The sequence below is a fragment of the Sorghum bicolor genome, chromosome 5 (assembly GCF_000003195.3).
Source record: "Sorghum bicolor cultivar BTx623 chromosome 5, Sorghum_bicolor_NCBIv3, whole genome shotgun sequence".
In the NCBI taxonomy this organism is placed as follows: domain Eukaryota; kingdom Viridiplantae; phylum Streptophyta; class Magnoliopsida; order Poales; family Poaceae; genus Sorghum; species Sorghum bicolor.
Genome location: NC_012874.2, coordinates 6,677,237 through 6,703,989, shown reverse-complemented (window position 1 = coordinate 6,703,989; position 26,753 = coordinate 6,677,237). Strand labels below are relative to the sequence as shown.

Below are 26,753 nucleotides of genomic sequence, written 5' to 3'. Positions count from 1 at the left end.
GTCTCATGCTCTTCATATTCTCTACCTTCATATTCCGGGCGATCCTTGATTCCAAGTTTCTGCATGGTAGCATACAAGAGCTTGGGAAAGCCTTCTACACTTAGACAGTAACTACTGGTCCAAACTCCTTCTGCCATCTGAGAGACATAGATGAGAGTAAATATTTTTTTTTCAAATAGAGAGAAGAGGGTAAGAACTTTTGTAAAATACGTTTATTTAGTAAAATACTGGTCCAGACAAGCCTAAGGTCGCGTCCTACAGCCAACTACGGCTCTGATACCACCTGAAGCGCCCCTGGTAAACCAGGAACTCAAATGTGATACAATACTAGTCCCAGGAGGCTAGTAACACATTTATTACATCAGATAAGTTTCAGCGCAGTAGTCTTGGAAAGCGTGGACAAAGAAGGCACGCTATAATAACAAGACACCAAAATACAACACAGGTCCAAAGGACCCAGAAACAAACGATATCGCCATCGAACATCTGACGAGTCCCAATGCCACAGGCTTAGTTGGGTGCAGACACGACCTTACTCGAACGCCACTTCGGGATCGAAGTCCGGATCTTCCTCTGTTTAATAAAGCAAGGGTGAGTACAAAGTACTCAGCAAATCCAACCTTACCCTACGGAAGGGGTTAACAATATATATGCATATGGATAAATCAAGGATGAGGCTTAGTTTTATTTGCATAAAGCTATCTTTTTACACATGCAAGGTTTCATTTCACAAATACTGTTGTAAAAGACCTCTTTTTCCATATATGATAATATTTCTGAAAATGGGGGTTTGATCATAATTTTAAGTGTTGTTGAACCCTTGTTCCCACAACACAATGGCAGTCAACCATTTATTTCCAAAATCACACTCACTCACATGTTTTCACTCATACCATCCCATCTAGTTGTTGAAACCAAACCATAACCCGTCCGAGACCGCGGACACGGCTATCCAGATAGATTTACATTCTGCAGAGGTTGTACACTTTTCCCACAAGTAGGATACCATAACTTACACCGTCGTGCAAGCACAGATCCATCAAAGTCATTACCCTCCATAGCTAAGTAATGGCGCTCACCACGGGAACACTAAGGCCACATCTCATGATACCACAATAATTCACAAAGCTCTTTTCATACATTTTCACAATTTCACATACATCACTTAGTGTCCCGTTGCACACCTGCCTCCAGGTGATTGCCATACTAACTAGAGGGATTTAGACTAAGCCTTTCCCATGCAAGGCGAGTGGTTGTACGATAAATGAGTTAGGCAAGATGAATCATCAACTCAGTCCTTAATCGAGATAAGGCGGATATCTTCACGTTTAACCCCGCAAGGTATAAGCCACAACACCAGGGCATCCCCAAAAGAGATCCCATCCGCCCCATCTCCATAGTAATCACATCTATAACTTGTTCATTAACCCTTTCACAATACCCACAATTTATTTTCACCACTCACACCTTTTACTTTTAAAATCATTATATTTGGGAAAATATAGCGATGAGTATCCATGATGAGTAACAAGTCCTAAGCATACTAAATAATGATATTTCTGTCGTAGCATATTATTTGTTCCTAGGTTCGAACAAGACAATTACCGGGTAATATCAATTCAAGGATGGCTATTCAACAGGTTTTAACTAAGCAGCGAAAATACTTCGTACATATATCGTACATGCAATATTTAAAACGGCTTGTACGAGTTGTGTTTAAAAATAGGATCAATATGCATCAAAGGGGATCTGTTGGACTTGCCTCCGTCGGCGTCCTTGGCAAACTCCTGCTGACAGTCCGGGTCCTCGGCGTCAAACTCGCGGTACTCGTCTCCAACGTTCTCGTTTTTCGGCTCGTTCACTCCGTCAACTAAAATACGCGACGACCGACACAGACAACAAGCACAGATAAATAATCATATAAATTCAAATGAGCTCCAAAAATCATGAAATTAATATGGGAGGTAGATCATGATTTTAGATGAATTTAGGAAAAAGAATTATTAAAATCAGAGTTAGCATGTGGTATTTGTAAAATGGCCGGACTTTAATCATGCGAAAAAGGCTAACGATGATTAAGGAATGGATGCTTCACGTGGGCATTTGTTTGGCTGGTAGTGCATGCATGCATGTACTATTTGGTGGAGTTAATGCTTATGGCCCACGCATGCATGGTTAGAGAGAAATTAGCAGGGGTCATTAGAGCTCTTCTGTATGTCATAGTTTTATTCGTGGAGTTCTTGGCAGTGAATCGGTACAGACAAATACAAGGAAAAAAATACTACAGAAAGACAGAAGAGCAAGGAGATGCTCATGAGCTGCTCACCTCGTCTTGCGACGACAGTCGAGCTCGGCTTGTGCGTATGGCCGTATACGGTATACACGAAGTGAGAGTGAGTGAGCGAGTGAGTGAATGTGCTTCTCGGATGGTGAAAGTGAGCACCCGAGGCTGGCTTTTTATAGGCCAAAGCGCTCAGCTGCGTGCCATTAAAAATGCTACTGTAGCGCATGGTCGGTGCCTAATTTGCATGCACGATGCATGCAAATGGACGGTGCCTAATCACCGTGTCCTTGCATGCAAGTGCATGCAAATGGACGGTGGCATGTCCTGCATGCATACATGCATGAGATATCTATTCGTGTAGGTGCACTGCTATGTTTTCTTGCATGTAAGCTTGCTGGTACTCGTTGTTATTTATGCGCGAAAAATATGGATGGAATAGATGGAGATACTATAGAGCTCAAATTATTTTATAGTTTTTGAAATATATTTTGAAAATAATTTTTAATGCGAGTGATTTTTGAATGTGAATTTTTGGGATGTTACACTGCCGCCGCCCACGGGTCTCCTCCTCCCGAGCTCCTCGTGCCGTCCTGCGCCCCCGCCCTTGTCCGCGCCCCTCCCCCCGTCTCTTCCCACGGCCGCCGCCGCCGCCCCTTCCTCCACGATCGGCCGGCGGCCGGATCTCGCCTCGGCCGAGCTCCCCCACCCCGGCCTGCGCCCCTCCTCCGCCCTGGCCTGCGCACCTCCCTGCCCCGGCCCGTGCCCGCCGGCACCCACCGCCGCTGCCCCTCGCACGACGAGGAGTCGGCCGGTGCCAGCCTCGGCCCGAGCTCCCTCGGCCTCATCCTACCCTCGGCCCTGTAGATAGGAGAAGAGGAAGAAGAAGAAGAAGGAGAAGGGAGGAAGAAGAAGGGAGAAAGAGGAGGAGGAAGAAGGTGTGGTGATCCCTTTCACTGTCACTGGTCCTCGCTTCGTCGCCGCCAAGGTAAGCCCTACCTTCTAGTGTTAGTAGTAGTTGTAGTTGTAGTAGATAGTAGTTGTTAGTAGTTGTTGTAGTTAAGTAGTTGTTAGTAGTAGTAGTAGTAGTAGTAGTAGTAGTAATTGCTATGGTTGTCGGCCATCGTGCTGTTGCGTTTGTCGGCCATCGTGCTGCTGTTTTGTTGTAGGTTTTGGAAACCTCCTCGTGTAGGGGAGATGCTGCCGAAATTTTCATTTGACACTATTATTTTTGCAGGAGAACCTTAGGTCGTGGGAGCAGAGACGTTCCTCGGAGCTGTGGGTCTGCCTGCACCGCTAGCCTCACTCCACCGCCACCCAAGGTATAACCGCGCTTTGTATTTGTGTCGTAGTTTACGTAACCGAGTTAGGCGTCTCCCGTTCGAAAGAGATACGGTTGGAAATGACCGTATCTCTTTCGAATTGTCCACGTTGTTTGGACAGCCCGAGGATGCGTAGATGGGGTTAGTTTCCATGTCCACTTCGATCTGAGATATAGTTTCGGCATCACCTCCCTGTTGTTCTCCGGATACACAACCTCCCCGTCGGGACGTGTATTTGGAGAACAGCGGGGAGGTGCTGCCGAAATTCCGTCTCGGATCGGAGTTAACATGGAAAATAACCCCATCTACGCATCCTTGGGTGGGATTAGGACCTATCCTCACCTATTAGTTATTAGGGCTGTCGTGTAGATACATTCCGTTCTTACATTACTGCATGATATGTTAGAAGATGGATGACCGTCAGTGGATGTACACCGACCGCCCAAGTCAGAGAGACATCTCCTTGGAATGGATTGAGAAGACCGAGGCTTTCTTAGAGCAAGCATTCGCCGAGGCTAAAGGTGCCCGTATGACCTGGTGTCCATGCGGGAAGTGTGCAAACACGCGGAAGCGTACGAAGGAGGTCATGGGGCAGCATCTTTGCAAGTTTGGGTTTACGCAGGGCTATACCAGATGGACCTACCACGGTGAAGGTGACCGCACGAGGGAGGAGGTTGTGAGACCACGTGTCGAGGGTTTTGATGATGATGGTGGGGTAGCAGACATGTTAGATGACTTTGGTCATGGAAACTTTGTTGGAGGAGTTATAGAGGAGGATCCCGAGCCTACCGCCAAGGCGTATTACGACATGCTAGACTCGGCTCAAAAACCCCTCCACGACCATACATCAATCTCACAGCTTGATGCTATTGGTCATGTGATGGACTTCAAATCTAGGTGTAGCATGAGTCGACAACACTTTGATGAGTTGCTGACAATTACTGGCACATTGCTTCCGGCGGGGCATGTTCTACTGAAGAGCATGTACGACTCACAGAAACTTCTTCGTGCACTAAAGATGCCATATGAGAAGATACATGCTTGTCCAAAAGGCTGCATCCTATTTAGGAAACAATATGAGAATGCAAAGTACTCTCCAGAGTGTGGCTCCTCTAGGTTTCTAGAGGTAGAGTCCGGTGATGGTAGCACTCGGTAGCTGGACATCCCTGCTAAGATCCTACGGTACCTTCCGTTCTTACCGAGGCTTCAACGGCTATACATGACCGAGGAGATCGCGAAGCAGATGACATGGCATAAAAATGGACGTCGATACAATCCTGACAAGATGGTACATCCATCCGATGGTGAAGCATGGACCCATTTCGATGGTATTCATCGGGAGAAAGCTGCAGAGGCTCGTAATGTGCGTGTTGCACTCGCAACAGATGGCTTCAATCCCTATAGACTATTGGCTGACCCATACACTTGTTGGCCCGTGTTTGTTGTCCCACTCAATCTCCCCCCCCGGTGTCATCTCGCAACGACGCATGATCTTCTTGTCATTGGTAATTCCTGAACACCCAGGGAAATGTATGGGTGTGTGGATGGAGCCATTGATTGATGATTTGATTAAAGCTTGGGATGAAGGGGTACTGACATACGACCGAGCTACGAAGACAAACTTCACAATGCATGTTTGGTACCAGTACTCCATGCATGACTTCCTAGCGTATGGGATATTCAGTGGTTGGTGTGTTCATGGGAAGTTGGGATGTCCAGTTTGCAAGGACCGTGTGAGGTTCTTCTGGTTGAAGAATGGTGGCAAGTTTTCGTCGTTCGACAAACATCGTCAATTTCTCCCTCTTGAGCATTCATTCAGAAAAGACACCAAGAACTTTATGAAAGGTGTTGAAGTCACGGACCCTCCACCGCGCATGTATACTTGCGCTGAGGTTCATGCTTAGATAGATGCTCCTGTTTTCAATAAAAAGGATGACAAATTTGAGGGATATGGTGAGCAGCATATGTGGACTCACAGGTCAAGTTTGACGAGGCTCCCATATTATGATGACCTTCTTGTGCCACATCACATTGATGTAATGCACACTGAAAAGAATGTCGCCGAGGCACTTTGGGAAACCATGATGGACATTTCTGATAATTCAAAGGACAATGTTAAGGCTAGAGTGGATCTGGCAACGTTGTGTGATAGGCCAAGTCAGGAGATGCGTCCTCCTGCTGGCCGCAAGAATTAGAGTAGGCCTAAGGCTGATTTCGTCTTGGCCAGGAAGCATAGGAGGGAAGTACTTGATGGATAAATATGTTAATGTTCCCTGATGGATATGTAGCAAATCTGAGGAGGGGAGTGAACTTAAATACTCTACGAGTCTTAGGGATGAAGAGTCATGACTACCACATATGGATTGAGCGGCTTCTTCCGGTGATGGTTCGAGGCTATGTCCACGACCACATCTGGGTCATGCTGGTAGAGTTGAGCTACTTCTTCCGCCAACTTTGTGCCAAGGAGGTATCTCGGTCCGTATTGCTAGCCTTGGAAGCAGCGACACCTGTGTTGGTCTGTAAGTTGGAGAAGATCTTTCCACCCGGCTTCTTCCTTCCCATGCAGCATTTGATTATGCATCTCCCATATGAGGCACGGATGGGGGGGCCCGTCCAGGGCCGTTGGTGCTATCCAATCGAGAGATGCTTCAAGTTCCTTCGGAGAAAATGTAGGAATAAAGCCAAGATTGAGTCTTCGATGTCAGAGGCTTGCATCTCTATTTAAGTACATGTTGTTTATTTGTGGTTACTGATTTACTCTTCTTACATGCAGGTCATTGAACAAACATGGTGGGCGGCACGAGGAACGTGAGGTCGCGATACGCCCGACCGAGGGTGGAGCCTCAGGAGCAGCCTGAGGGGTCAGGGAGCGGGTTGGGGAGCCGGTCAAGGCGCACCTCGACCAGGAGGACAAGGAGTGTTAGCAATCTTCAGGGGGAGACACTCACAGTGCAGCAGCAGGAGACGCCCACCTGGGAGCAGGAGGAGCAGGAGGAGCACGAGGAGGAGGAGCAGGAGGAGCAGCAGGAGCGGCAGGAGGAGGACGATGACGACAGGGCCCCACCGGATATCTAGCAATGAGGTCCCAATCAACTTCCTAGTCGACCGATATTCATCGACCATCGCCCATTGATTCGGCCACGAGGGCAAAAGTATGTTTGAAAGCATTACTTTGATATTCCTTATGTTCAAATTCACAATATGAACTATTAATTTCGGTTAACCACTTGTGCAGGTCCTTTAAGGTACTGGTAGTGGGAGTTGCTCACCAACGACACCCCAGTACCATCGGCTTGTGCAGGTTGCACTTCCCTGGTGTGGTTACTCTTGCGGGGGGTCCCGAGCCGGTGTGGACGTTTGAGCACTACGGAGGCACACCAGATACCACAGATGTATTTGGCAGGAACTTCGGCAACAAGGCCGCGAGGGTGATCAGGGAGATGTGGGTAAGAATTCCTCACACTTCATTGCTCACTACTTCACATTCTTTGCTCCTTCTATACATAATGACTGTCTACATCGCGTGTACATGCAGGATTTCTTTAGAGTGGAGCCCGAATATGAGGAACAGGCCAATCACATTTTTGGAATAAAATGTGTCAAGAACATCAAGGACATGCACTACGAGGCACGCATCCAGGCAATCATAAATTACAAGGCCCAGTACGAGCACGTGAAGATAGGCAAAGAGGTCACAAGGGACACTACACTGACCAAGGAACAATTCATGCTTGTAAGTAATGTTAATTTCTTTATAGTTTAAGTAACATAATCTGGTCTTGTTAAATGTCATGTTCTTGATCACGTGTAGGTGCCACCGTACTGGGTTGAGGGCAAAGGGATGTGCTGGGAAATGATGGTGGACTGGTGGTGCAGCCAGGAATGGCGGGACCAGCACGACGCTGCCCGCGAGCGACGCAGAAAGATGCCAGGTCCATCACACCATCAAGGGAGCCTTACCCTCGAGGAATACAAAGAAAGATATGTAAGTATGAGGATTTATTGATTCATTCTAACGGTCGTATGTGTGTATCCTCTAATCATCTTCTTGTTTTTTCGCAGGAAGTCGCACACCCTGGGTAGGAAATAGGCCCGTTGGGGGCCTATGCTCTGTCCAAGAAGGGGAAGGCAACAACCGCCATCACCTACAGCCTGGATGGCCCTCCTGATGCGTACACCAACTCCACTGTCCATAGCTGGATCAGCTGAAGGGTCGAGATGGCGGACTAGAGGGGGGGTGAATAGTCCTTTCTAAAACTTATCCCACTGGCTAACCGAAACAAATGTGGAATTAAAACTATCAGTCTAGCCAAGACTACACCCCTCTATCTAAGTTCTCTAGCACCTTGAAAAGATCCTAAACAAGCAAGCAAGGTGCTACCTTAGCAAGAGCTCACCTAATCAATTCTAGGAGCAAGGTCACACAAACCTATGCAACTAGTACTTTACAAACCGAGGGAGCTCCTACACAAACTAGTGAGGCAAAGCGCACAAAGCCTAAGCTCACTAGCAAGCTCAATAACAAGGCAACTAATGCCAAATTAGAGAGCGCAACTTACGTAGCTACACAAACTAAGCAAAGTGACTAACAAGGTTACACAAACCAAATTAGTCACGCAAGGGAAACTACTTCTAGCTACACAAGCAAGACGGTAACTAGCAAGCTACACAAGCTAACTAATTACAAGAGCAACTACACAAGCACAAGTATATGAATGTAAGAACAAGCTTGTGTTAGGGACTTTGCAAACCAACGGGAAGAACAATGTTGACACGATGATTTTCTCCCGAGGTTCACTTGGTTGCCACCAAGCTACGTCCCCGTTGAGACAAGCTCCAAGGTTGCCGCCGGTGCTCTTGCTAGTGGTGACCCACAAGTCACACTCTCCCACGTGGAGTGCTTACCACAAGCTCTAGCATTTGACCCGGCCGGACCACTTGTCGCTCTTCACGTCTCGCTCAACTAGAGTTGCTCTTCGCGATCCCCGCGGGGTGAGCACCGTACCCCTCACAATCTCTTCTCCGGAGCACCGCACAATCTCCTTGCGTGCTTCGACGGAGTCACAAGCCACCAAGCCGTCTAGGAGGTGGCAACCTCCAAGAGTAACAAGCACCACCGGCTTGCAACACGAACACCTAGTGCCACTCGATGCAATCTCTCAATACAACGCACTAGAATCACTCACTCGCTATTGATTCGCACTCTTGCAAGCACAAGTGAGTTAGAGGCCTTCCTAGCACTCCCCAAGCATGGACACTAAGTCCCAAGGGTGCTCAGCACCAGCCAAGGCCGGCCACCACTTCTATTTATAGCCCCAAGGGCTAAACTAGCCGTTGCCCCTTCACTGGGCAAAACATGTGGGCACCGGACGCTCACAGGTCGCCACCGGACGCTCAACCCTCAACGTCCGGTGCTCAGACGTCTGCCACATGTCACTAGCCGTTTGAATTCGACCGTTGCCGCCAACAGCTACTGCGCACGCGCGCCTGCACAGCACCACCGGACGCTCCACAGGTTCACACCGGACGCGTCCGGTGCACACCGGACTCGTGCGTAGAGAGCTTCGCAAACTCGCAGGGTCACCGGACGCGAGCCACCGGACGCACCCTCAGCGTCCGGTGCTCACCGGACTCATGCGCAGAGAAGGTCGCTAAACCGCCCGCACACCGGACGCTGGGCACCGGACTCTCTCCGGTGCATCCGGTGCATTCTGCTACACCCGACAGCACACCGGACGCTAAAGGCCAGCGTCCGGTGCCTCCGCGCAGAGCATCCGGTCCCGCGACTTCTCCAAATTTCCCACCGGCGCAATAGAAAATATGCACTTCATTTCTCGAAAGCGCCGAATCCGAGGAACTCCACCTAGGAACTCCACCTCTTTTGTAAATGTGCCAACACCACCAAGTGTACACCACCATCTGCATGTGTGTTAGCATTTCACAAACATTTTCACCAAAGGAGTTAGCCTCTCAAACTTGCCACGCCACTCGATCCTAACACGTATGCAAAGTTAGATCGCTCAAGTGGCACTAGATGACTGATATGCAAACAAGTTTGCCCCTCTTGATAGTACGGCCATCTATCCTAAATCCGGTCATAAACTTCTCTACACACCTATGACCGGTGAAATGGAAAAGCCCTAGGTTATACCTTTGCCTTGCGCTTTCCATTTCATCTCCTCCAATGTTGATGCAACACATGCACCAACCAATCACCAAATGATATGATCCACTTCATATCATCATGTGATCGTATTGGTTCATCGATCTTGACCTCACTTGCTCTTCACCGTTGCCTCAGTCCATCGGCGCCAAGTCTTGCTCAAGCTTCACCGTCACACGCGGTCCCTCGCTTCAAAGCCTCTGACTTGCCCTTCACTCTTGCAACCGGTCCATCAAGCCAAGCCTCATCTTGATCTTCTCCACCTTGGTCACATGACTCCATGTCATGTCTCATATGCAATGAGCTCCTCCATCTTCACATAATCACCTGTGGACTAATCTCCTGTGTATCTCACATAAACACTATTAATCCACCTAAGTTGTCACTCAATTACCAAAACCAAACAAGAACCTTTCATCAGCTCGTACTGTGACTCGACACATGCGATCCATGGCCGTGACTTCGATCCCTACAACGAGGCCATCAGTGGAGAAGCAACCATGAGGGCGGGGGGAGGCAACCAACATGGGCGGTACTGGGTTGTTGACCCCTTGATCGACTCCTCGAGGACTCCTACTCTCTCCCAGATCAGAGCAAAGGACAGGCGCCAGGGCCAAAGCAGCTCAGGGGTACGCCCGAGGCCGACCGCAGCCGACTGCGTCATCACCAACCTCCAGGTTCTCGCTGTTTCATTCGCGCTCAATCGTTTTAAATCATAACATAGCTTTGTAACACAAGTGTTCAACCTTGTATACCTCGCAAAAGGAAGTCAGGATCATTGGGTTAGAGACACAGTACAGGGAGATGGCCCTCTATATGCGAACTCTTGGGGCTCAGATGGGAGCACCTCCGCCGCCATCTTTGTACCTTCCACCCGCTCTAGGTGGACCTAGTCCAGTGAGTTTCACTTCACTTAACCATGCAATGTCTACCTTTGTAGATGTAGATGTAATTATGGTTGCGTGCCATCGAGCCGCTGTGGATGTCAGCCATCATGGCGATGCTTTTCTTGCAGGTCTTGGGAACATCCCCGTGCAGGGGAGGTGCTGCCGAAATTTTTATTTGAATCCACTATGTACATCTTTAACTTCAAGTATTTAATCTCAAAATTCACTTACAACACGTTTGTCTCATCCTTTGTGCAGCTTCAATCCCAGTGTTCTACTCAAGCGCCCAATGAGCAAAGTCCTCAAGACGGTGGGTCGAGTGACCATGTCAATCCGTACCAACCTCCAGGCAATTCATGGGGCAGACGAGATGGATTCGGTTGGTGAACTTGTAATTTGTTCATGGAATTTTTCGTTTCGTTGGATGTGTTGTTGAACTAGTGGTTTCCTCAGACTTGTGATGAACTAGAAATATCATTGGACTTGGTGATGAACATGTGCTTATGTATGTGACATGTACGTTATATGCATGTGAGAGATTCGTATATCGTGGTTATTGTGACAAATGTGCGAATATTATGATATTTGTATGCTATGTGTGATTAATGTGAGCTGTGCTATGATATATATGGTTGCAAAAGCAAAAAAAACAAAAAAAATTTACCTGGGAAGGGGCTTTGCCGTGTTCTAGGACCATAACACACGGCAAAGAAGGGAGTTTGCCGTGTGCTATGGTCATAACACATGGCAAACTAGCTTGCCAGGGCGCCTATGCCAGACCTGTGCAGGTGGTTTGCCGTGTGCCTGCATGATGGCACACGGCAAAGATGCAAAGTTTGCCGTGTGCCTGCATGGTGGCACACGGTAAACACTCTTTTCAGTAAAAACTAAAAATATTTTATAAGTCTTTGCCGTGAGTCCAGATTAGCTCACGGCAAAGGTTTACCGTGTGCAACACACGGTAAACCCTTCCGTCAGGCCCGTCTTCCGCCGTCCGTTACTTTTTTCGCCGCGTGCCAAGTTTGACTCACGGCAAAGCGTCACCGTGTGCATACATTTTTACCGTGTGTAAAGGTAAGGTTCGCCTTGGCATAGTTTGTCGTGTGCTATTCGCTGTGAGCAACACACGACAAACCCTTCGCCGTGTGCTACTTAGGCTTTGCCGTGTGCGGTAAACACACGGCGAACCTATCTAATCCGGTAGTGAAACAGTCATCGCAACATCAAGCCTCGCTAAAATAGACTATGCAACCATCGCCGGTGTGATTTGCTCATCTCAAGTCTACTACATACACTACTACCCAATACCCATACTATAAGATATTTCAGACACCCGCAAAGTTCCCTCGCTAGTTACGCGGTGACTACTTAATTAAGGTCTTGTTTAGTTCACTTCAAAAACTAAAAACTTTTCAAGATTGCTCATCACATTGAATCTTATGACATATTCATAGAACATTAAATATAGATAAAAATAAAAACTAATTGTATAGTTTATCTGTAAATCGCGAGATGAATCTTTTAAACCTAATTATTCGATTGGACAATGTTTATCAAATAAAAATAAAAATGCTACAATGTCAAAATACAAAAACTTTTTAAATCTTGTTAGGCCTAAACAGCACGCAGTCGCCATCAGCCGGTCAGGTCAACGATTAGTCCATGTCCATCAATCCTTGGTTCACAGTTGGCTCGCACTCGCACGAACCCTTTTCAGTGACATCCGATTGGGCTTGGAGACGACGACGACGACGCACACGGCACACATCTTGCTGGAGAGATGCTCCCAAGGTAAGCCTGTTCTTCCCCATGCCATGAGTTTGGAACGCAGCAGTTTCATATATTGCAGCTCTGCTCGAAATCTCAGCCCTGTTCGCTTAAACTTATCTGTCGATTTTGTAAATTATTTAACAGTGTTTTTTTCTTTCACAACAATCAGCCAACAATTTTCAATCATGGTTTTCTAGTCAAGCGAACAGATTCTTCGTGAAATAAATTCCTGTTTTGTCTCAAAAGAGTCCTAAGTTTACTCTCTGATTTCCGGCCGTTTGTGTTGATCCTCTAGGTTTTTTCACCGTAAAACTGGCAGTGAAGCTAGCAAGCGTGCTTTCTTACCGAAATCTACGGATTTCGGCGTATTGGAGGGCATGCTACAAGATCCCTGTGCGGCACCGATGTGTCTGCCGATGGATTTTCTGAAAGCCATCACGCAAGATTTCTCCCAGGAACGAGAAGTCGGAAGAGGTGGATACGGAGTGGTTTACAAGGTACCTGCTTCTCTCTTCTCTTCTCTCTCTTTTCTTTTTCGTACAGTGGTTTTCCTAATTCTTATCGCACTCAAAATTACACCTCGAAGCATACTTCACTTCATAGAGCTAGTCGATCTCCGTGTTGTATTGTCTGTAGGCATCTTTTGTGTGAAAGTTTAGCGTGCAAAACTACTATGGTGCCAACTAGAAACCTGCAATGATTGATTGACCGTACTCCAAGAATTTGCTATTTCTAGCTTGCCAAATTTTGATATTTGGCAACTCCGTAAAATAAATGGCAAGTGAAATATTAGAGCATCTCCAAGAGTTCGCCAATTTGAACTTACCAAACCACAAAAAATGGGCCTAGCAGTAACCGTCGGGAGGCTTTCCCTTCATGATCTCCTCGCGGGGAAATTGCGTCGCGGTGTGGAGACAGGGGCGCCGCGCATAGCTTTTTTTCTTCCTTCGCGAGATCAAGGCAGCTGCCCTAGCTAGTGCGTGACTCCCTCCTTCGTGAGATCAAGGCAGCGTGAGACTCCCTCCTTCGTGAGATCAAGCAGCGTCACTCCCTCCTTCGTGACATCAAGGCAGGGTGCATGACTCCCTCGCACAGGTAAATCACGAGGGCTTGTGTTATCATGCATAACATGATCGTCGAAGATGAAGGATTCATGGTGGACCATAATGAGTCATTCGATTATGGAGGTGAGACTGTGGAACCTGCACGTGGCCGGCTAGCTCGCACGCTTGATGAATATATTGAAGCACATCAGCAAATCAGAAACAAAGACACCCATGTACAGTTGAAAGAAGATCTCATCGAACATCTTTGGAACCATCATCTAGATTTGTACTCATACAAAATATGAGCCTTTTATTTACTTTTGTATTAACTTTAGTATTACAAAAATTTTAGATGTAATTTTCAGTTGTGTTCATCTAGCAATATTGTAGAAGTGGACAGTGTCACATCACTGAGATTTCGCCGGTCAGTCATCGGTATAGCGTGTATGTGATCAAAAGCATAGTCATTTTGCCGGCCAGACATTGCACTGCACGAGTACCAACAATGATTTGGCGAAGGAATCAGCCGTGCGGAGAACTGCACGCGCGGAGAAAAGTTTTGGCAAGTGAAGGATTTTGGCAAGTGTGAATAGCAAATTGTTGGAGAACGTTTTTTGCAACTTTTGCCAAATTTTTTAGTATACCAAGTGGAATAGCAAACTCTTGGAGATGCTCTAAATGTTCGCAAAATTATGGCCACTAATAAACCACTTGAATTTCTTCCTTTTTTTGACAAAATCATATGTGGATACAGAGTATAATTGGTTGCTTATACTAGCCTTAGTTGTACTAGTTTTTATGTAGGATAAGAGAAACCCGTAGTAGTAGTAGTATTTGGTTGTCTTGCACATTCAAATTGTGTTTAATAAGATCAATAGCAGAGCCAAGCTTTGGAATAGGGAGGTCATTAGTCAATAATGCCACCAATAATGACAAAATACACACACATATACGTATAGTGGTTTGGCACGGGCATATATAACCACCAAATCAACATTTGTTCGCACGATACAAAAGAAAGCTACTAAAAACTATAGAGGAACGAGGAATAAAATTTAATTAGTCCTAGGTCCCTAACATCTATTGACCAACCTAGTTCGCGGTGCACACAAAGATCATAGCAATAACAGGAACAAATTAAGGAGGCGAGTAAGGAATCATAAAAACTAATTAAGTATGTTTGACTTCTTAATACACAATAAATATTAGTAATCACTATATTTAATCAAAGTTAAGTATGTTTGACTTCTCAGCATGTTAGAATGATATTTAAAAAGGGACAGAGAGAGTTCTTTATTAGGAACAAATAAAAGAAACTATTCATGGAGTGTATTTTTTATATCCATTATTTTTTTTGAAAAGGTTTCGAAGTCAGTTTCTAGACTCAAATTTAGTTTTTTTTTAAATCTTTAGATATTATTACTGAGAAGATGCTACAAACAACCATAGCCACAACCAGTGATTGCTAACAGGCGCATTAGCGTTGGGCTAGCCAAATGGGCGAAGGCCCAGCCCAGTCTGTGCCAGTGTCCCCCACCTCGGCCAGCGCCACTGCGCGGCGCGGGTGCCGGTCGGCCGCCGCGGCGCTGCCGGCGCCGCGTCTCAGCGAGCAGATTCACCACTCTGCTGCGCCAGCTCCGATCGATTTATTCATCAGACTCATGCGTCACCATTGCAGATGCCTCCGCTTTCCCGCTGCAACCCCTTGCCTCATGCCCTCACCTCTCCGTCGCGCTCAAGGTGAACTTAATCTCATTTCCAATCCTCCTCCCAAGGATTTCTACCACTTCATTGTCTGTTTTCTTTCCGTGATCAACTTCATGGCCTAGTTCAGTCTTTCTTTGGTTGGCCGATGTGGGAGCCATACCCCATTACCAAACCGTTTGGTCAAAACATTTGTAGGTACTGATTGAGATAGTTGCCACTGAAAAACAACGTGAATTGATGCAGTGACTTCCTGAAATTTAAATCTGTGCTTAATAGTATGCGATTCTTGGACTCAATCGAACATATCCAGAAATAGATGTTTAGTTTGCTCTGCATTTTGACATATAGAGATCCGATTTAAAAGATATGCTTGACTTGATAGAGGGCTGACATGTGAGACACGTTAGGTGTTCTTTAGATGGGACCAATTTGGGCAATATGGAAAACTTATAATATTACAGAAAAATGAACTGGAAGCAATGATATGGCAGGCCTTTTTTTTTAATATATAAGTGGCACGTAAGGAGCACTGTGTTGCAGTGTATTGTAGGGATGTAGGAACCTTTTAGTAGCATATATGATACATATAAAACAGTTCCATGATTCTCAAAGGCTAATGTCAGTATTCCCAATATGAGTTTGAACAGGGAATTCTTCAAAATGGGAAGGCAATTGCTGTGAAGAAGCTTTCAGAGATGCAGCTAGAAGATGGTCCATTTCAGAATGAAGTTATTTATCTAATTGGGTTGAAGCACAAAAATATTGTAAAACTTGTAGGCTATTGCGCTGAATCACGGTGGGAGGCAACTCAAGTAAGCGGGAAATATGTCATGGCTGAAATACGAAAAAGGCTGCTTTGCTTTGAGTACCTAAATAAGAAGAGCCTTGATAAGCACCTCTCGGGTATGCATTCTTCCTAGCTGTCTTTTTTTTTCTTGTCCTCCTGTTGAAAGTACCTTAGTATGGCATAAATACAACATTTTTTTGTGCACAAAATGCTATTATTCATGCCATTGTGGTGCCACAACCCATATGTTGGATGACCTCACATATCTTGTGTATTTACCTGTATCTACAGATGAATCTTGTGGACTCAAGTGGAATATGAGATATCAGATAATTAGAGGAATTTGCTCTGGTTTGCATTACCTTCACACGGAATGCCATATTGTTCATTTGGACCTCAAACCCGAGAATATATTGCTTGATGATGGTATGGTGCCAAAAATTGCAGATTTTGGTATGTCAAGACTCTTTGGCCAACAACAGTCTCGAATAATCACTGAAAGTCGCGGGGGGACACGGTAAGCTAATTCTCTTTAGATATGTGCTGTGTTCTTATCCAATTGAAAATATGATGGGCTGATGGCATTTCTTGTTATAATGCAGTGGATACATGGCACCAGAGCACTTAACAAATGGATTCATATCCACCAAGTCTGATATATTCAGTCTGGGCATTATAATTATAGAGCTAATGACGGGATCTAGGGACTATCCCCCAAGTAGTGAAGCATCATTTGAGCGGTTCATCAAGAACGTAAGATGACTTAGCCAGCCTTTACATATTTCTCGTAGTGTGATCCCAAAAATATTCTTTTTAGTCTGACACATTTACTCTGTTAAATTTAGGTGGTTGAAAATTGGAGGAACAACTTGGAAAAGGCACCAAAGTATATACCCCTGGAAATAGAAAGTCGACAAGTAAATACATGCATTGTAATAGGACTAAACTGTGTCCACTCTGACCCGAAGAAAAGGCCTTCTGCATTGGATATACTTCAAATGCTTAATGCAGTAGGGAGTACAAATAGGCATGCATTGGTACGTGTGCTAGCTCTTCCCTAAGATATGTAAAAAATAAATTTACATACCAAATCCATATAACATGGAGCTATTTTATCTATGTCCTCATCCTACAGGTCACAGAAATTGACACATTAGGTTATTCAGTAGGGATGACGAATCCTATCACAATGTTGAATAGATTAAATAGCAGCAGTCTTTTCTCCTTCTCTGCCAAAGGAAGTAAGATAAGTATTCTGGCCCTTGAGGTTGCCAATACAATTGTGAAGAGCTCCAGTCTGATGAAAATACTCTCCAAACAAAGCATGGAGCATCTGAAAGAAGGGGTGCTTAGGTCAGAAGGTGTTCGTCGTCTGATCTCCGAAGATCACAATCAGTTGGTTGTTCTTGTTGAAGCTGACATACGGTGATGTGGATTTTCTGTTCCTGTAATCACTAGTATATTTTCAAGATTTACTTATGTGAATTTGATTTGAATTGCACAGACAGATGTTTAGGCAATTTTGCTCAGAGGTTTGTCGGTTTGGAAATATGTGTGTAGATCCTTCTTGGCACAACATGTTTAGGTGTTTCGACTGGTAAAACCTACTCTTATAAGTTATGACCACCTAAATTAATAACTTAATATCGAGTTCTGAACTCTAGGACCTCATGATGGTCTGTTTTGTGGATGCTATTCTCGATAATGAATAGTCTGGCAGGTCGAGAGATGAAAACTCTGAAACAAATGATGAACGAAGAATCAGTTTCCAATATAGAGTATCTTACAAAGCTTGAAAAGTACACTTCGGTCTGTATTTCTTTGCACGTTCACAAATCTTCTAGTTTGTTTTTTCATCAGAAGTCACTGACACTTTGTTTGCTTCTTTAATTTTTCTTTGTTCAGGAACTGCGTGGAACATTACTTGTGTGGGACAAGTGTGAAAAAGGATTACAGTACGAATTGTGTAGTGGAAGATCTAAGCGTGATCAAAGAAGTTAGTATTTTGCACTTGAATTCTTTTTTGATGTAACAAGACAAGGTGCTATAAAAGAAAAAAAACATTTTTGGATTGCACTTCACTTTTCTCTCATTGTCCAAAGAGAGATGATATTCATGCGCAGTGCCTAGTGCGTGACGTTTTGGGCTAATTGGATGTGCATGCACCTTAATATATATGGTATTAGAGCCATAGGTCTTGAGTTCAAGTCAGGTGGAATGTCAGATAAGTGAGCTGTCCGTCTTTCTATATTTAGCCTTTGAGCTAAACTGAATGGTGCATGCAGCTTGATACGAAAATCTAGCCACCCAATTGTGTGGGATATTTTTCGGTCTAAAAAGACATAGAAAAAAAAGGATGAATGTAACATAGACACTTCCATTATTAATGAGACTGATGACAGATATGCAAGTTTTAAGGCTGTTTTAGTGGTCCTTATGAGATATCACAAAATTATGCCATGGGAGATAAAACACAATCTGGGTGCTAAGTTGCTAAATTTTCTAGTTTCCTAGTTATAATTTGGTGGTACCTCCTTGTACTTGTTAGAATTAGGGTTTCTCATTACTTGGGCTAACCCTAACCAGGGTGCCATATAATTAGGGATACATGGGCCTCATGGGCCTAACCACATGGGCCTGCATTACACACACTCCAACACCCCCCCGCAGTCTGAACTACCGGTGCAGCGGAGTTGCAGACTGGACTCGAAAAGAATCACACACACGAGCCCCCCCACAGACACAACTAGCCACTGGTGATGTTGAGGCTGGAGCGGAACTCGGCGAAGGTCGAGGACGGGAGGCCCTTGGTGAAGATGTCGGCGAACTGGGATGTGGTCGGGACATGGAGGACCCGAACATCGCCGACAGCAACCCGGTCCCGAACGAAGTGTAGATCGATCTCCACATGCTTGGTCCTCTGGTGCTGCACAGGGTTGGTGGAGAGGTACACCGCACTGACATTGTCGCAGTAGACCAGTGCGCTCCGGGAGAGAGGGCTGTGGAGCTCAGCGAGGAGTTGCCGGAGCCAGGAAGCCTCAGCCACGCCGTTGGCGACAGCGCGGTACTCCGCCTCGGCACTGGAGCGGGAGACGACCGGCTGGCGCTTGGACGACCAAGACACCAGGTTGCCGCCTAGGAAGACGGCGTAGCCGGAGGTGGAGCGGCGGGTGTCCGGACACCCGGCCCAGTCGGCGTCAGTGTAGACGACGAGCTCGGAGGAGGACGACCGTCGGTGGAGGAGGAGACCGAAGTCGACAGAGCCGCGGAGATAGCGAAGGATCCGCTTGAGAGCGGTGAGGTGTGGCTCCCGGGGATCATGCATATGAAGACAGATCTGCTGAACTGCATAGGTGATATCCGGCCGAGTGAAGGTGAGGTACTGAAGTGCCCCGGCAAGACTCCGATATGCAGTGGGATCTGTCACGGGGGTACCCTCAACCTCTGATATCTTGCCCTGTGTGTCAACCGGAGTGGAGCAGGGCTTGCAGTCAGTCATCCCAGCTCTCTCCAGGATGTCAAGAGTGTACTGCCGCTGGTGAAGGAGTAATCCAGCAGGGTGAGGCTCAACAGTGACCCCGAGGAAGTGGTGGAGCCGACCCAGATCCTTCATAGCGAACTCCTGCTGAAGTGATGCGATGATCCGTCGAAGGAGGGACTCACTGGAGGCTGTAAGGACAATGTCATCAACATAGAGCAGCAGATATGCAGTCTCAGCCCCATTGTGATAGATGAACAACGAGGTGTCTGACTTTGCCTCCACGAACCCCAGAGCCAGTAGAAAAGCAGCAAACCGATGGTTCCACGCCCGGGGGGCCTGCTTGAGGCCGTAGAGAGACTTCTTGAGCCGACACACCATGTCAGGACAAGAAGAGTCAACAAACCCCGCAGGCTGACTGCAGTAGACTGTCTCAGTAAGAACGCCATGCAGGAAAGCATTCTTGACGTCCAGCTGATGCACGGGCCACCCGCGCGTGAGAGCCAGCGAGAGCACCGTGCGGACGGTGGCCGGCTTTACCACCGGGCTGAAGGTCTCGTCGTAGTCGACACCGAGCCGCTGAGTGAAGCCCCGGAGGACCCAGCGAGCCTTGTACCGCTCAAGGGTGCCGTCAGCCCGGCGCTTGTGGGTCCAGATCCACTTGCCGGTGACGATGTTTGAGCCCGGCGGTCGTGGCACCAGATCCCATGTCTGGTTGGCGAGGAGGGCCGCGTACTCCTCTTCCATCGCGCGGCGCCAGTGAGGGTCCAGCAAGGCTTAGCGGACGGAAGAGGGTACCGGTGAGACCTGCGAGTCCCCGGGCATCGCCGCAAGAGCCCGGGGCTGCAGGGTCCCAGCCGCGTGTCGTGTCACCATCGGGTGAACATGACACGGGTGTCGGTGAAGGAGCGGTGGGTGGTACACCGAAGTCGCGGCCCGAGAAACTGGGTGCCTCGGCGGCGGGGTCGGTGTCGCCGGCGGGGAAGACGTCGCCGGTGACGCAGGTGACCCCGGCGAAGAGGGGGCCACCGACGCTGCCGGAGGCAGCGGCGCCAGCCGGGCACGTCGCTGGTAGACGCGCACCGGCTGGGCGAAACGTGCCGGTGGGGCCGGAGTCGGAGACGCCGACCCGGGACCCACGTCGGGAGCACGTCGTTGGTAGACACGCACCGGCTGGGCGAAGCGTGCCGGTGGTGTCGGTGTCGAAGGTGCCGACCCGGGACCCGCGTCAGGCGCAGGGGCCGGGCCGGAAGGTGACCCCTCGGGACCCGGGCAGGGTAGAGGCCCCGAGGTGTCACGGGCGACAGGCGACGTAGCAGTACCTGCAGGAAACACCGGGAAAGGTGGCTCGACCACCGGGTCAGTAGGAAACACAGAGGAGAGGTCAAGCTCCGAGGTGGAAGCAGGAGTGGTAGTGGTGGAAAAGGGGAAGATCGACTCGTCGAACACCACATGGCGAGATATGAGGACTCGACGAGAGGTAAGGTCGTAACATCGGTACCCCTTGTGATCCGGGGAGTACCCAAGGAAGACACAAAGAGTCGATCGGGGTGCCAGCTTGTGAGGAGCGGTGGCAGTGGTGTTGGGGTAACACGCACACCCAAAGACTCGAAGGTGATCATAGCGAGGAGGGGTACCAAAGAGAGCGTGGTGTGGTGTGGGAGCTGGACAAGCAGCGGAAGGAAGGCGGTTAAGGAGGTAAGTGGACGTGTGCAAGCTCTCGGCCCAGAAGCGAGCAGGAAGAGAGGCCTGGAGCAGGAGTGTGCGCATGGTGTCGTTGGTGGTGCGAATCATGCGCTCAGCCTTGCCGTTTTGAGAGGAAGTATACGGGCAAGACATGCGCAACTGGACACCGTGAGAGAGAAAGAAGGCGCGGGAGGTGGAGTTGTCGAACTCCCGACCATTGTCACACTGGACAGCCTTGATAGGGAGGCCGAACTGTGTGGAGACCCAAGCGAAAAAGTGGACAAGCGCAGGGAAAGCATCAGACTTTGCACGTAAAGGAAAAGTCCAGGAATAATGAGAATAATCATCCACCACCACAAGATAGTACTTGTATCCAGAAATACTAATGACAGGAGAGGTCCATAAGTCACAATGTACAAGGTCAAAAATGCGGGCCGCATGAGAAGAACTAGAAAAAGGAAGACGAACATGACGGCCCAGTTGGCACGCATGACACAAATGCTCATCGTGAGCCCGAGTACATCGAATATCGGAACTACGACTAAGCTGCATCAAAGCATCACGTCCAGGATGGCCGAGACGCCGGTGCCAAGTAGTGGAGGTAGTGGTGGCGAAGGCAGCTGACAAGACTGGCGAAGGAGGCGAGGCAGATGCCGGAAAGCGAAGAGTGTAAAGGGGCCCCGTGCTGTCACATCGGAGCAGAGGACGTCGGGAAGCCAAATCCTTCACAGTAAGACCAGAAGAGTCAAACTCCACATAACAAGAATTGTCAGTTGTAAAACGACGAATAGAAAGAAGATTGTGAACCATAGAAGGAGCAACAAGAACATCAGGAAGACGAAAGGAACCATGGGGGCCGGCGGCACCCACAGAGGTGACAGGAAGACAAGACCCATTAGCGACCATAATGGACGAAGGGAGAGATGGAGAAGGAGGGTGAACAGAAGAAAGAATACCGGGGTTAGAAGTGGTGTGGTAAGTAGCCCCAGAGTCGGCGACCCACTCCGGCCCGACTGGAGGTGTCAGGGCCATAGTGCTGAAGGAGTGCGCCAAGGCCGCCTGGTCCCAGCCGGCAGACCCGGGCAAGGTCGCCGGTGGAGTAGCCCACGAGGACGCGGGGAACGGGGCCGCCCACGGGGTCACTGAGGGGAACCCCGAGGGAGCACCCGCGAGCATGGCCGCCGGCGGGCGAGGGTCGCCACCGGAAGCCTGGAACGGCCACATGGAGATGCGCCCTGACCATGGGTGGTGGAAGGATGGCCAGGGTGCACCCCGTGGAGGTGTCGGCGTCGTGTTGCCCCCACGACCTGCTCCACGTCCCCCACCACGGCGACGGCGGCCGCCACGGCCCCCTCCACCCCCGCTCGGCCCGGGGGGAAGAGGGCCAAGAAGTGACGACTGTGGTGGCGGGGCAGGACGGGGCGGAGGAGTGGCAGCAAGAGCAGTCGAGGACGAGGACCCTGAGGACCCAGGCTGGAGGCCCTGAGTAAGCTCCTCCATGGCAAGGTCGTCACGGACCTGCAGGAAGGTGGGGAAGGGCCGCTGCCGGGTGATCCACGTCCGGAGGTAGGAGTATCGGTCACTGAGCCCGCGAAGGACGTTGAGGACCAAGATACGGTCCTCCACGGGCCAGCCGAGGTCGCCGAGAGAGTCCGCCATGCCCTTCATCTGGCGGCAGAACTCGCTGACGGAGAGATCGCCCTGGACGAAGGTGCGGAAGCTCGCGTCGAGTCGCAGTGCCCGGGCCTCGGCGTTGCCCAGGAACTGGCCCTCGAGCGCCAGCCAGGCCCCGCGAGCGCTCGGAGTGTTGCGGACGAGGTCGTGGAGGTCGAGGGAGATCGTCCCGAGGATCCAAGAGAGGACGATGCTGTCGAGACGCAGCCACGCGGATGTCTGGACCGCGGCCGAGGCGTCGACGAGGACGTGATCGTCGAGGGCGTAGCGACGGAGGGTGAGGAGGACCAAGTCCCGCCAGCGAGCGTAGGAGGGCGACTCGGGCTCGAGGACGACCGGAACGAGGAGGCGGATGTTCTGGACACCCCCAGCCTGGTAGTGGAGCTGCGTCACAAGTGGATCGGCCGGGTCGTGCCAGAGGACCCGGGGACCGGCTGCCGCGGTGTGAGCCACGCGGGGACCGGCTGAGGACGTGGCTCCGAGGTCGGTCGAGGCAGGTATGCCGAGGAGCTGCTCCGCCTCAGCGACCTGGCGAGCCAGGGTGTCTGCCGCGTCGCGCTCGCGCTCCCAGGCGAGCGCGGCCTCACGGACGCGGGCCATGCCCTCCGCAACGGCGGCCCGGGCAGCGGTGAGGGCGGCGGCGCTGCTGTTGAGGTGGGAAGCTGGAGGCGGGGCGGAAGTCGAGGCAGTGAGGCGCAGGAGCGTGTCGTTGGCGCCGGTCGGCATCCCCAGCCCGGCGGCCATGGCAGCAGCAGCCCCTGCAGCCATGGCCGCAGGCCCTACCTCCACGACCAGGGCGTCTAAGGCCCCAGTGGCGTCAGCAGCAGCATCCGCAGGCAGGGTACCGGTGTCTGTCCCGGCGCCCGTGGCCATGAGGGAGGCGGCGGCGCTCGGTGGCCCCTGAAGACGGGCGGAGGGAGCTCCAGGCGGGCGGTCTCCGTGCACGGGCGCAATCGGGGGCGGACAAACGCCTTCAGGCGCGCGTCCGGGCGCGGCCAGGCCCGGCGGGGGCGGGCGGACGGCTCCGGGCGCAGCCCCTTGCAGCGGGCGAACGACGCCAGGCGCGGCCACGTCCAGAGCGGACGGATCCGCCGCCAGTCGGAGCGCCGCTCCCAGCGCAGGCCCGAGCGCGGCTCCCAGAGGACGGCCGCCAGCAGTTGGATCGGCGGCGGCGGCTGTGATCTGCGCCCAGGTAGAGGAAGAAAGAGGTGGGAAGTAGGAGGAGAAGGGAGGAGGGTGGTCAGCCATGGCAGAGGCGCATGCCGGCCAGCCGGTGGCTGGCAGCAGGCGGCGGCGGCTGGGGAGGAGAGGGAGGGAAGAAAACCTAGCTGGATACCATGTTAGAATTAGGGTTTCTTATTACTTGGGCTAACCCTAACCAGGGTGCCATATAATTAGGGATACATGGGCCTCATGGGCCTAGCCACATGGGCCTGCATTACACACACTCCAACAGTACTTCACATGGACCATAAAAGGGCTCTATTTTTAACAATTTTTTTTGAACAGAAATATTTTTAGTGATTTCAAACCATACATGAATTGTTTGCAGATATGCTTCAAACCATGCGTCGTTCACTGAAGCACCAAAGATCTGTTGCTAAGAACTTGGGAAATAAATCACTTTGGCCCAAGACAATGGAAGATGTAATCTAGCACGGTAAATATTAAGTGTTTATATTATCTATGTTGTGGACTAACAACTCTATGTTCTGTTGTAGATTGTAGCGAAACTTGTAGACATTGTGCATGTCTTAAATTTTGAGATCAGAAGAGCTTTCTTGAAGAACCACGGAGATCAATCTGTAGCGCCAGTGACCAAGCTTCATCAAACATTAGGGCCTACTGGTCTTGCATTGCATTATGCCAATGTCATTCTGCAGATAAATACATTGGTATGAACACATGTTCTTTTGATACCAACTAATAGTACTGTAACATAATTGGGTGATATGTGCAAAGTGCAAACCTTTCAACATTTCGTTTACCATATATTGCTAATAAGTACAGAAAGTAGTCACTGAAAGTACTCCAAATCGAATATAGTGTCGCCACTTTTTGTTTTACTGAACATGGATACTACCGCTAATTGTTAGTCAAAATTATGATGTTTGAATCCTAAAATGCTTCATAGCCTTATATAAATCTGCGGAGGGGGGTATATTTGGGTCATTTTGAAACTTTGAAAAGAACCCTTAACCTTAAGAAAAGTGCTATGGGCAGCCAACTGGGCTCCTTTCATCCTTTTGCTGTTTTGTCACTGTAGCAGAGCCGTTTCAGTAGCACCTCCTCTCTCAAGCTAAGGTTAGTTAGGGATAAGATTAGTTTTGTTAGTAGTATATTAGAAAGTCCTTAGGAATCAACTAAAACTCTATAAATAGCAAAGGAGATGCATCAATGAAAGGAAAGCAAGAAACAATGAATCTAGTTCCCTTGTGTCCATCCCTGACATATCTTTGATCTTTGATCTAGACCTCATCTCCAACAAAACGGATGCCACCTGGACATTCCTGGTGGTGGCCAAAAAAAAAAAACAGAATGGTAAAAAAATTATTTCAGAAGATAGGGTCACTCAAGAACATGTTGGAAAGTAGAAGCAATTTTCCAACATTGTCCGAGAACTTTCCTGGATTTAGATTCTCTCTTATGTCTTAATGACTTGGCCATTTTCAGGTATTGGCCTCACCTGCGGCTGTTTCTTACAAAGCTAGGGATGCACTGTACCAGGCACTGCCTCCATGCATCAAATCAAAGTTGCGAGAGTGTTGTCATAGAGAGAGAGTAACCGCTCTTTATCTGCCATCATAACATCTGAACATATCTATCAGTTATACAGTTTTGCTCATTCATTCTGATTCTGATCTTGGTAATGGCTTCTAGACGATGAACGTAGCGGAGGTCAGAGCTGAGATGGACAGAATACTCCAGTGGCTTGTGCCAGTTGCAGAATCCACAACGTACTGCATGCTCTATTTAATTAAATGGATGATATATACACCTGAAATACCACTGCAAATAACTTCCTTAGAGTTCTAGTATTGCCTCAAACCATCCTTTAAACAGAGTGGGTGCTATGTACATCTAAACATTTGATTGCTTTCTGTATGGACAGATCGTACTACAAGAATGGGGCATTCGGTGAATGGATAAACATGTGTGTGAATGCAACCCTCATTCCTCATATGGTTATGCAATGTTTGCACGATAAGTTCTTAGACACTGATTGCCTATGATTTCTTGTATCAGGGTGATGCCAGAGGATATAGTTGTCGAGGAACCATACTGGCCTGGAGAAGAAGAACGTCAGACCATCGCTGGTGCCTCTGCCATTCAAAGGCATGTGGTGAACAAGATAGAGACATTGTACCACGCTGATAAGCAGAAGACTGAAGGTTACATCCTGGACCTAATTCGAGGTCTGCATCGTCTTGTTTGCTAGTCCGACTTACCATGGATGCCTCTGCCATTTTCCTTGATATGTATTGACCAAAGTTCAATAGAAGTTGGACCTTCAAGCATTCTTTAGAAGGTACTTTTGGTCCATTCTATTGGTCAAAATGCAATGAACAATTGAGGTTTTCTTTCCGCTGGAACTTTTAAAGTTGTTTAATCAAGACATCCGCACACTATCTATATAAGAGGAAATACACAACTTTTGCAGCTGAAGTTCTTGCAGTTTCTTGTTTTTGTATCTCTCAGCTCTTGCACACTCAATTCAGATGCTCAAGTCTTCGGCGTCTTCTTTTATGTAACAGGGTTGATTAATTAAACGTCTTATAGAAATGGGCCTTAAAGGCTCCCATTTTACAGGGCTGAGTGCATCCATAACTGGCCACTGAAGAGCATTGTGTGTACAAGTGAACAGGATGAGATAATTATCTACCCTTTTTGCTTGGTGAGCAAGGATGTTTTTTAAGATAATGAAACTAGGTTGTAGCCTCTATTCCATCCG

At 48.6% G+C, this 26,753-nt stretch overlaps 1 protein-coding gene across 3 annotated transcripts; it reads left to right on the top strand.

The window, feature by feature from the left end:
• Positions 12,307-26,467, top strand: LOC8079731 (receptor-like kinase LIP2). Of its 3 annotated transcripts, XM_021461427.1 has the most exons (17): positions 12,307-12,444; positions 12,719-12,920; positions 15,824-16,079; positions 16,255-16,314; positions 16,411-16,480; positions 16,566-16,716; positions 16,809-17,000; positions 17,099-17,388; positions 17,468-17,560; positions 17,676-17,772; positions 17,869-17,959; positions 24,354-24,448; positions 24,523-24,696; positions 25,475-25,582; positions 25,682-25,758; positions 25,914-25,955; positions 26,048-26,453. In XM_021461427.1, the coding sequence occupies exons 1-17, from the start codon at positions 12,434-12,436 to the stop codon at positions 26,238-26,240; spliced, it is 2,202 nt and encodes a 733-aa protein (XP_021317102.1). In that variant the 5' UTR covers positions 12,307-12,433; the 3' UTR covers positions 26,241-26,453. The 3 variants fall into 3 exon arrangements, with proteins under 3 accessions (XP_021317102.1, XP_021317101.1, XP_002450423.2); XM_021461426.1 differs by having other exon boundaries at positions 16,255-16,480; positions 26,048-26,467; XM_002450378.2 differs by lacking the exons at positions 25,475-25,582; positions 25,682-25,758 and having other exon boundaries at positions 16,255-16,480; positions 26,048-26,467.